The following is a 12,141-nucleotide window of genomic DNA, read 5'->3' on the forward strand; positions in this document are numbered from 1 at the left end:
CTGGCAAACTTAAGACGGGCCTTGTTATGTGCTGATTAACGCTGGGGAACCTTCCGTGCCATGCATGATTTCAAAGTATAAGATCTTAGTGTATTACTAACAGTCAACTTGGAAACAGTGGTCCCACCTCTTTTCAGGCCATTGACCAAGTCCTGTCGTGTAGTTCTGCCCTGATTCCTCACCTTTCTAAAGATCATTGAGATGCCACAAGGTATCTTGCATGGGGCTCCACTCTGATTGAGATTGGCTGTCATGTTTAGCTTCTTCCATTTTCTAATGATTGCTCCAACAGTGGACCTTTTTTCACCAAGCTGCTTGGCAATTTCTCCGTAGCCCTTTCCAGCCATGTGGAGTTGTACAATTTTATCTCTGGTGTCTTTGGACACCTCTTTGGTCTTGGCCATGTTACAAGTTTGAGTCTTACTGATTGTATGGAGTGGACAGGTGTCTTTAAGCTGCTACCGACCTCAAACAGGTTCACCTGATTCAGGATAATACATGGAGTGGAGGTGGACTTTTAAAGGCAGACTAACAGGTCTTTTAGGGTCAGAATTGTAGCTGATACACAGGTGTTCGAATACTTATTTGCAGATGTATCACACAAATCATTAAAAAAATCATACATTGTCATTTTTGGATTTTTCTTTTTAGATTCTCTCACAGTGGACATGCACATACGATGAAAATTTCAGAGCCCTCCATGATTTCTAAGTGGGAAACCTTGCAATAGCAGGGTGTTCAAATACTTATTTTTTTAACTGTAGTTCCTTCCAGAATTTGTCTTTCAACCCAGGGTCACATCGTACCTGTGGGGCATAGCCGCAAATCACATTAAAATAATCCGTCTTTTCCTATAATTGCGACCAGAACCACCCACGAAAAGTGAAAAAACACGAAGTTGCGGACACATATGTTTATTTGGGTACCAGAATGTTTAAAATATGTAAACAGTATTTGTACTTGGCATATTTTAGACAGAAACAGATCTTTAGTTAAATCCTTTATGATAAAACCTCATAAATATATCAAGTAATATAGATTTATAATATAAATATGCATTATAAAGCTCTGACTGTATTATATTTCTGTATAGTGACCACTCACTTATTCAACTTATTTAACTTTAAAGCGGAAATTACAGAAGAATAAAGATGATGAGCCACACAATTAATTTATGGGAAAGAGTAGTGGAGGCTAGACTCAAGACAGAAGTATCTGCGAGCAACAGTATGGTTTCATGCCTAAAAAGAGTACCACAGATGCATTATTTGCCTTGAGGATGCGAGTGGAAAAGTACAGAGAAGGTCAGAAGGAGCTACATAGTGTCTTCGTGGATCTAGAGAAAGCCTTTGACAGAGTACCAAGAGAGGAACTTTGGTACTGCATGCGCAAGTCTGGTGTGGCAGAGAAATATGTTAGAATTGTACAGGACATATACGATGGCAGCAGAATAATGGTGAGGTGGTGTTCTATGTGACAGAAAGGTCTCTGTTAGGATGAAGGGCAAAGTTTATAAAACAGTGGTGAGGCCGGCCATGATGTACGGATTAGAGACAGTGGCACTGAAGAAACAACAGGAAGCATAACTGGAGGTAGCAGAAATGAAGATGTTGAGGTTCTCGCTCGGAGTGAGCAGGTTGGATAGGATTAGAAATGAGCTCATTAGAGGGACAGCCAAAGTTGGATGTTTTGGAGACAAGGTTAGAGAGAGCAGACTTTGATGGTTTGGACATGTTCAGAGGCGAGAGAGTGAGTATATTGGTAGAAGGTTGCTGAGGATGGAGCTGCCAGGGAAAAGAGCGAGAGGAAGACCAAAGAGAAGGTTGATGGATATTGTGAGGTTAGAGGGGAAGATGCAGGAGATAGGCTTAGATGGAAAAAGATGAAACGCTGTGGCAACCCCTAACGGGACAAGCCGAAAGGAAAAGAAGAAGAAGATAGTTACCATTCACACCTTTCAGACTCTTATGTACGAGGCATTGGTGATGTAGCTGAGTTTTCTACCTTTGCGATTAGATTTTTCAGTTTTTGTGTATTTGGTTAATCAATATGTGTAAAATGTCAACAGTAAAGTACGTATTTATACTTGCATATTTGAGACGTTTTCAATAGAACACGTGTCTAGTTAAATTTTTATTTATTAAAACCTTGTGCTACACTAACATTTTTACTGCAGTTCCTACGTAATTAACATTCTTCACATGAAAAATCATCTGCTGGACATGCTGACGGTGGAACTGAGGTTTTTATCTTTGAAAAATATGATCGGAACTTGTTTTTTCTTCTGCTTCAAAATTCCCTTGTAGAAGGACATAACCCCATCAACACAATTCCTCAACTCGACAGCTCATACCATATTGTTGTCAATGTCTTGTGCAAATTCTTCCTCCACATAACGACAAGCAGCATCATTGTCGGCAGAGGAAGCCTTACCATACAGAGGCATGATTCTGAGGCCGGAATGCTTTTGAAATTCAAACCAACATTTGGTTGCTGAAAAGTGTCGTCCTTGAGGGGGTCAATCCCTCCTGGTAGCTTGAGGTTCGTCAGTACTTTGTTCCGCCTCTTCATCATCGTCACCTGGCCGTTTTTCTGCAATCCGCTATCCACAAAACTTAAGTGGCTTCCATTTGAACGATCCTCTTATTTCGTGTTATCACCACACTGTTCGCTTCCTTATTAAATTATTGAAGCGGTTTTACAGATTTTATCTCACACATCGTGGATTAAATCACTCCAGAATGGCGCGAAGCAAAGGGGTGGTAGCATCATGCTTTGGGGGTATTTTTCTGCACATGGGACACGACGACTGCATTGTATTAGGGAGAGGATGACCGTGGCCATGTATTGTGAGATTTTGGGGGACAATGTCTTTCCCTCAGTCAGAGCAGGCTGGGTCTTTCAACATGACAATGACCTGAAGCACACAGCCAGAAAAACCAAGGGGTGGCTCCGTAAGAAGAATATCAAGGTTCTGGCTTGGCCTAGCCAGTCTCCTGACCTAAACCCAATAGAAAATCTTTGGAGGGAGCTGAAACTCCGTGTTTCTCAGTGACAGTCCAGAAACCTGTCTGATCTAGAGATCTTTGTGGAGGAGTGGGCCAAAATCCCTCCTGCAGTGTGTGCAAACCTGGTCAACAACAACAGGAAACGTTTGACGTCTGTAATTGCAAACAAAGGCTACTGTAGCAAATATTAACATTGTTTTTCTCAGCTGTTCAAATACTTATTTGCAGGTGTATCACACAGATAAATCGTTGAAACAAAATCACACAGTGATTTCTAGATTTTTCTTTTTCAATTATCTCTTTCACAGGACATGCACCTACGATGAAAATTTCAGACCCCTCCATGATTTGTAAGTGGGGTAACTTGCAATATAGCAGGGTGTTCAAATACCTTTTTTTATTCACTGTAACTTCATCATCAGAAAATGTTCTTGCCAAAAAAAGTTATCACGAGCACAAGACTAAGATACAGTACATATGTGAGCCGGTCAACAGCGTGGATGAGACAACGCGCACAAGGAAATGGGTGCGAGAAGGGTTGCTGTGTGAGGCTTTGATGCTTGCGTGACCAATAGAGCTCGTGCACGTGACATTACCATTTTCACGGCATCATATTGCCGGTCAAAAACAGTTGCTCGACAGTGTGGGGGACATTGAACAGGAGTATGGGGGGGTCATTGTACTGGAACAGAAGATTCACAATGCCCGAGACTTATGATTTTTAGTTACAACAGACGAGAAAGATATTCAAAGAGGTCATTCTGTAGAATACCAGCTGAAAAGCCCAGAAAAGAGCAGCAGAATTCAGCAATTAAAAGTGATGGATGGTGCCAAATACACACGACTGTGAAGCAATGACTTCATTTCAGGTCGGAATTATTCTTCTCAATCTCAAATTCCCAAGAAGTATTTATAATGCCAAGTTGGCTCATTTCAGAACAATGCGTTTAAAAAAAAAAAAAAAGACATGCAGGGAGTCGTCTCCAACTTGCTGTCTTTTTTTTTTTTTTTCAATCACAGGTAATTAATACAAATTTTTGTAAAACCAGGGGATCTGTATTTACATATTGGTATGTGTTTTGAAAAAATCTGAGTGGCTCTATCACTACGTGGAATTTGTTCTTGATTGAGAACAAATCCAGCAACGAAGTATTTGTATGCGTCCAGACTTTTATACGCTTTCAAACTCTTCTGTGTAAATCTCAACTTAGTCACCAGATACATGTGTATATCCAGTTGTCTGATACAAGCGGAAGCTCGTTAACAGTCCACTTTCTCATCGCCGAAAACATCGGCCGGTATTAGAATGTGTCCTCTATGCCAAGTGTCTCTAATTTTTCCACGTAGCTTCATTTATTATCACCTTCTAAATGTTTAACGGTATCAGACAAAACTCTGGGGGTCGTGCTATAAGACATATTTTTGTTTCGTCTCAACGGACTTAGCATTAAACAATGCTTTGTTTGACCGGCAAATGGGCATTCATGTGATTTCGGTGACGTGGGTGCAAGAACTCTATAAGCTTATGGGGTAAAGCCAATCGTGCTCTCATTGGTCGATGTCACGCCGGGACCCAATAAATAAAAAACAAAAAAAAATTCTTCAGTGTTCCACATGTTCCACTGATGACATGGCTTGTATCGATCTACATTGTATCAATGTGCTTGACGTATTATAGTGCGTACTGTAAGCAGATCTGGATTTCCTTTTTTGGGGGGGGGGGTGATGCACTGAATCCACAATAGGTGAAGCCCGAAGTAGAGAGGGATTAATGTATTTTTTACTCATATTTTGAAATTCACAGCCCTAGTTTTATTTAGTAAATGAGAAAACACAAAGTTCTGCCCATACATTTGATTGATTACCCAGGCACAATTTGTAAGAGGTATAATCCTTTTGGAAAACACCAAGGTGAGAATGTGAGTCCGAATGATTGATGTGCCCTGCGATGGCTGGCAACAGGTTCAGGGTCTACCACCTCCTGCCCGAAGATAGCTGGGATAGGCTTCAACATCCCCATGACCCTTGCAAGGATAAGCGGCTCAAATAATGGATGGATGGATGAATGAAATTCTTTAAACAGCAGAAAAGCATTGTCACTAAATAAAACATAACCATAAAGAAATGAATAATGGTTGTTGTTCAGTGTCAGTTGTTTTAAAAAAAAAAAAAATCATAAACTTCTGAGAAAAACTGTACATAGAGTATATGCAGTCAAACCCTACCCCTGTCGTATTGAAATGAAAGTTTAGGCTACACCTTTTTTCCTTACCTCTGGTTGGTGGTGTTATATTAGAATATAAGTGTATGCCTTTCTCATAACTTCTAGGTGGCAGCGGTATATTAGAATGACAGTGCACATTTTTTAATTTTTTAAACTCTGGATGGTGTTCTACATTTATGATTTTTTGTATATATGCATTGTCTTTTTCATTTTCATTTCAACTATTGACAGTTTTTTGGGGGTGGAATGTGCATTATGCATGACAGATTACAGTACTTCACATCTCACTAGTGGTTGACAAATGAGTTTAATTTCTTTCACCATTCAAGCCGTGGGAAAATGAACAAAAACTTTCAACTGCCAGAAAAATTGAATAACGAGGTACTTATAGTGCTTATATAACCATAAAATGGTAGGTGGATCAAATTTAGCATTGCTGTATGCCTTTTTGCATCAAATGGAGTTGCTAAAATAGCAAACTTTGCTTCCACCATTTTCTTAATAACCCTAAACTTCTAGCACTTGAGGCTGTTACCTTGTGCAAGTACTCTGTTAATTCAATTTACAAAGTGAAGCCAATCCCTCTCTCCCTCTTGATTTGTGCTGTGAGTTCATTTGAAACACTTTTTTTATTATTCTACTTTTCAAAGATGACATATTACTTATATGAACAGCCTGGAGACATTTCTTGGAGCATTATCTTTTGACATGCTTTTTACATGCTTACTTGCTCCACAGATAACAGGATGACAAAAACATGAATGGCATAAAAATTTGTTGTTACATTAAACCTGGTAGTGCCTTGGTTCGTGCTTTAATAAAGAACACGTTTGTTTTGGTTAAGAAGCTGGATAAAAGTGCACAGACCACCTCTTATTTACTCATCCTATATTAAATGAGTAGTAACTTTTATACTAATGCACTGTTTGTATGCAGGTAATGCTGAAGAGCCGCGAGAGTAATCCAGTGCCATCAGAAATTGGTAATGGCTGTGATGAAACATTTTATACTGACCTTCTCAAATTGAAACTCAATAATGCAGTGTGAGTAAAATTTATTTTTTTATGATGATGAGCAATGTAGTAAACTGGTTCCCAGTTCCCATTTCCTTTGAGCATGTTGTTGTGTTAACCATTCAAGTCTGGTCTACACTCTGCCATAAACACAAGCAAGACTCTTTGCCCCTCAGAAGTCATCGTTGTGTGTGTGTGTGTGTGTGTGTGTGTGTGTGTGGTGTGTGTGTGTGTGTGTGTGTGTGTGTGTGTGTGTGTGTGTGTGTGAGAGTGAGAGAGAGAGAGAGACAGAGAGCCAGAGCGAGAGAGAACGTGAGAGGGAACTGCACAGGTGTGTCGCCGTGAGAGAGAGAAGGGATAGAAACGCAGCGCGAGCAGTTGGTAGTGGATACAGTTTACAAGTTTAGAGAGAGCGACCAGGGAGGAGTAGTTTTGGAGCGGACACATTGATGCCGAGTGCTTAAAGTGCCCCTGACAGCAAAGTATACATTTTAAAATAGGTATTATCAAAATATGCAGCAATTTTGTTGGACAGATGATGGTGGACTTTGCAAAAGGGATGGAGATGGCTGTAGTGAACACTTATTTTCAGAAGAGGGAGGAACATATAATGACCTACAAGAGCGGAGGTAGAAGCACGCAGGTGGATTATATTTTGTGCAGACGATGGAATTTGAAGGAGATTACTGACTGTAAAGTAGTGGTAGGGGAGAGTGTAGCTCAACAGCATAGGATGGTGGTGTGTAGGATGACTGGTGGTGGGTAGGAAGATTAAGAAGACAAAGGTAGAGCAGAGAACCATGTGGTGGAAATTGAGAAAGGAAGAATGTTGTGGAGCCTTTCGGAAAGAGGTGAGACAGGCTCTCGATGGACAGCAGAATGTCCCGGAAGACTGGACTACAACAGCCAAGGTAATCAGAGAGACAGGCAGGAGAGTACTTGGTGTGTCTTCTGGTAGGAAAGGGGAGGAGACTTGGTGGTGGAACCCCAAAATACAGGGAGTCATACAAGGAAAGAGATTAGCAAAGAAGAAGTGGGACATTGAGAGGACTGAGGAGAGGCAAAAGGAGTACATTGAGATGCGACGTAGGGCAAAAGTAGAGGTGGCAAAGGCTAAACAAGAGGCATATGAGGACATGTACACCAGGTTGGACACGACAGAAGGAGAAAAGTATCTCGACAGGTTGGCCAGACAGAGGTATAGAGATGGGAAGGATGTGCAGCAGGTAAGGGTGATTAAGGATAGAGATGGAAATCCGTTGACTGGTGCCAGTGGTGTGCTAAATAGATGGAAAGAATACTTTGAGATGTTGATGAATGAATGAATGAGAGAGAAGGAAGAGTTGAAGAGGCAAGTGTGAAGGACCAGGAAGTGGCAATGATTAGTAAGGGGGAAGTCAGAAAGGCACTCCAAAGGATGAAAAATGGAAAGGCATTTGGTCCTGATGACATACCGGTGGAGGTATGGAAGCAATTTGGAGAGATGGCTGTGGAGTTTGTGACCAACTTATTCAACAGAATACTAGCGGGCGAAAAGATGCCTGAATGATGGTAGAAAAGTGTACTAGTTCCCATTTTTAAGAACAAAGGCGATGTTCAGAGTTGTGGGAATTATAGAGGAATAAAGTTGATGAGCCACATAATGAAGTTATGGGAAAGAGTCGTGGAGGTTAGACTCAGGACATAAGTATCTGTGAGCAACAGTACGGTTTCATGCCTAGAAAGAGTACCATAGATGCATTATCTGCCTTGAGGATGCTAGTGGAAAATTACAGAGAAGGTCAGAAGGAGCTACATTGTGTCTTTTTTGGATCTAGAGAAAGTCTATGACAGACTACCAAGAGAGGAACTGTGGTACTGCATGCGTAAGTCTGGTGTGGCAGAGAAGTATGTTAAAATAGTAAAGGACATGTATGATGGCAGCAGAACCATGGTGAGGTGTGCCTTAGGTGTGACAGAAGAATTTCAGGTGGAGGTGGGACTGCATCAGGGATCAGCTCTGAGCCCCTTCCTGTTTGCAATGGTAATGGATAAGCTGACAGATGAGGTTAGACTGGAATCCCCTTGGACCATGATGTTCGCAGATGATATTGTGATCTGCAGCGAAAGCAGGGAGCATGCAGAGGAACAATTAGAAAGATGGAGACATGCACTGGAAAGGAGAGGAATGAAGATTAGCCGAAGTAAAACAGAATATATGTGCGTGAATGAGAAAAATGGAGGGGGAGGAGTGAGGCTACAGGGAGAAGAGATAGCGAGGGTGGAGGACTTCAAATATTTAGGGTCAATAATCCAGAGCAATGGTGAGTGTGGCAAGGAAGTGAAGAAACGGGCCCAAGCAGGTTGGAACTGCTGGCGGAAGGTGTCTGGTGTGTTATGTGACAGAAGAGTCTCTGCTTGGATGTAGGGCAACGTTTACAAAACAGTGGTGAGGCCGGCCATGATGTACAGATTAGAGACGGTGGCACTGAAGAAACAACAAGAAGCAGAACTGGTGGTAGAAGAAATGTAGATGTTGAGGTTCTCGGTCAGAGTGAGCAGGTTGGATAGGATTAGAAATGAGCTCATTAGAGGGACAGCCAAAGTTGGATGTTTTGGAGACAAAATTCAAGAGAGTAGACTTCGATGGTTTGGACATGTTCAGAGGCGAGAGAGTGAGTATATTGGTAGAAGGGGGCTGAGTATGGAGCTGCGAGGCAAAAGAGCGAGAGGAAGACCAAAGAGAAGGTTTATGGATGTGGTGAGAGAAGACATGAGAGCAGTTGGGGTTAGAGAGGAAGATACAGGAGATAGGCTAAGATGAAAAAAGATGACACGCTGTGGCAACCCCTAACGGGTCAAGCCGAAAGGAAAAGAAGATTATCAAAACTACATATAATATTCATCACTTTGATGATAACACGAGTCAGAAATAGCTGGGAGCATTTTATTAAAGTCCAAAGTTGCAAAAGTATGACTCAATATCCCAGTGGCGGGCATATTGTCTGTGACATCTCGTACAGGCATCACACTGGGCCAATCGTCATTGACAAAACGCTGTCCCAACTGCAATGGTGGATAAACAAGACAATTTTTTTGGATTTTTCTGATGCCCCTTCTGAGATTGACGCTCTTTTTGAAGAAGAGAACATCTCAGAAGCAAGTGAAGTGACCGGGGCCATTTACCATATCGTTTCAAGCCATATTAAGATGGTATGCAGATCACTTTCAACTAAAAAACAGACTCCCCGGGAGACAGATGAGGAGGACGAGGACCTGATGAAATATTCAAAATGACTGGCCCATAATTGTTCAATTTCCTAAAGGAGTACATCATGAACTGTTTGACAGCCAATCGCAGGGCACACAGAGACAAACAACAGTCTCACTCACAATCACTCCTCTGGACAATTTAGAGCAGGGTGTCAAACATACGGCCCGTCTGGTGGTTTGGTACGGCCCGGGGAAGAAAGCTGCATTGTATAAAAAAAATATGAATTTTCTTTAAAATTTGTAGTTCTTGTATTATCCGCTAGAGGGCGCAGTGTTTTAGTACGTGCAGACAACATGAAAGCAACACTGCGGCAGAACTAGGACCACCTTGACCTGGTAAAATTGAATGTCTGTACAGCATCTATTGGCGACAATTGCATTTTCCACTTTTCCGTTTGCCTCGCACCCTCATCAGCAAAATGTCTTTGTCAAAAAGGAGAAAAGTAGACACAGAGTGTCGGACTTTTCAAGAAAAATGGACATGTTCTTATATGTCCACGGAGGGAGAGGCCTCATAGCTCAGTGGTTAGAGCACTGGTTTGGAAAACCAGCGGTTGTGGGTTCGTATCCCACTGGGGCCTCCACTCCCTGAGAAGGGTTGCGTCAGGAAGGGCATCCGGCGTAAAAATTGTGCCAAACATATGTGCGTTCATCTGAGATGACACGCTGTGGCGACCCCGAAAGGGACAAGCCGAAAGAAACTCTCTCTCTCTTATATGTCCACGGAGGTGAATGGGAAACCCGTGTGCCTGGTGTGCCAGCAGCAAGTTTCAGTGCTTAAAGAATACAATATTCGGCGCCATTACAAAACTCAGCATGGTGAAAAATACAACAGTTTGCATGGAGAATTGAGAAAACAGAAGGTAAATGAAATGATGGCGCGTCTGAAGAAACAGCAAACTGTTTTCACCCGGAGCCGAGAAGCCAGTGATGCTGCGGTGAAAGCCAGCTACCTAATTGTGAGCCAAATAGCAATGGCATCAAAGCCGTACAATGATGGAGAGTTCATCAAAAACTGCTTGCTGACGGCTGCTGAAATTGTGTGTCCTGAGAAGCAACATGCTTTCGCCAATATAAGCGTGACAAGAAATATCGTGGCAGACAGGATTTCGGAACTCTCTGCAGATTTGGACCACCAACAAAAACGCAAAGAGCGGTCATTTGTGGCATTTTCTGTTGCGATTGATGAGAGTACTGATATCACGGACGTCGCTCAACTGGCCATATTCATTCGTGGAGTTGACAAGACTGAATGTCACAGAGGAGTTTCTCGAGCTGGTGCCGATGATCGACACCACAACAGCTGAGGACATTTTCAGCTCCGTCGTTGGAGCGCTGGACAGAGTCAGAGCGGACTGGTCACGCGCCGTAAGCCTGGCTACTGATGGTGCGCCGTCAATGATCGGTAAAAAGGCAGGTGTTGTGACAAAGTTCAGAGATAAAGTACAAGCCGCAAATGGGGGAGGTAATTTTTGGACATTTCATTGCATTTTGCATCAGGAGGCATTATGCAGCAAATCGCTAAGAATGGATCACGTCATGGAGGTGGTTGTCCGAACTGTTAATTTCATCCGAGCCAGAGGTCTCAATCATTGTCAATTTGACAGCTTTCTCAGTGACTGTAACATTATCCATGGTGTGCCTTATCACACGAACGTACGATGGTTAAGCAGAGGTGCTGTGCTAAAGCGCTTCTTTGATTTACGTGATGAAATCGGACAATTCATGGAGAAAAAAGGTAAACCTGTTAAGGAATTACAGTGCCATCTGTGGCTGCAGGACCTTGCGTTTATGGTTGACATCACTGAGCACTTGAATATGTTGCAGGGACGCAAAAAAATCGTAACACAGTATTATGACAGCATACGTGCATTCAAGTTAAAGCTCGGGTTATGGGAGACGCAGGTGGCAAGCGGTGACCCTGCTCATTTTCCCTGTTTAAAAGAAATGTGCGCAGCAAGCGTTAATTCTGACGTGAAACGGTACAAAGAGAAGATTTCAGGGCTGTTGATGGAGTTTGAGAAAAGATTTCAGGTTTTTAGCGAACTCGAAACAGATTTTGCAGTTTTTCGCTCACCATTCACAGTCAAAGCTTCTGATTTGCCCGTTGCCATGCAACTTGAAATCATTGATTTGCAGTGTGATGTAGAACTGAAGGACAGATTTGCCTCTGTAAGCTTGGACACATTTTACAAGTACCTCCTACCAGGCTATCCCGCATTGACTGCACTAGCTGCTAAAACATTGTGCATGTTTGGGACAACCTACCTTTGTGAGCAAGTTTTCTCACTAATGAACATTAATAAAACAAAGCTGCGCTCAAAGCTCACACATAAGCATTTGAATGAGATTCTGAAATTGGCTGCTTCTCAGGACATGATGCCTCATATTGATGCACTTGTGCAGGATAAACGATGTCAAGTTTCAAGGGCAAATTCCAAGCAAGACAAATAATTGCTGTGAAAGTTATTCATTTGTTCAAATTGCTTTCCAGATGTTGAAAAACAGTGTTTTTAAGTTCCACAAGGCCGGTACTAAATGTTTTTGGAACATTGTTACTATTTCTGTGATCAGTTTTATGTTCAACACACTTAAATATATGTTTAACTGTGTAAAAGTGTTGTTAAAATTGCACATACTTTAT

At 42.0% G+C, this 12,141-nt stretch overlaps 1 protein-coding gene and 1 non-coding gene across 2 annotated transcripts in view; both read left to right on the top strand.

The window, feature by feature from the left end:
* The window catches only part of spdl1 (spindle apparatus coiled-coil protein 1), a 140,359-nt gene that overhangs the window by 86,210 nt on the left and 42,008 nt on the right, over positions 1–12,141 (top strand). Inside the window, exon 9 of the mRNA XM_061834071.1 lies at positions 6,169–6,275. Coding sequence (XP_061690055.1) covers positions 6,169–6,275 — 107 coding nt within the window. The remainder of the gene's footprint in view (positions 1–6,168; positions 6,276–12,141) is intronic.
* trnas-gga (transfer RNA serine (anticodon GGA)) lies at positions 10,006–10,078 on the top strand. The gene has a single exon. It is a non-coding gene; the product is annotated as a tRNA-Ser (tRNA).

The sequence above is a fragment of the Syngnathoides biaculeatus genome, chromosome 11, assembly GCF_019802595.1.
Source record: "Syngnathoides biaculeatus isolate LvHL_M chromosome 11, ASM1980259v1, whole genome shotgun sequence".
Taxonomy (NCBI): domain Eukaryota; kingdom Metazoa; phylum Chordata; class Actinopteri; order Syngnathiformes; family Syngnathidae; genus Syngnathoides; species Syngnathoides biaculeatus.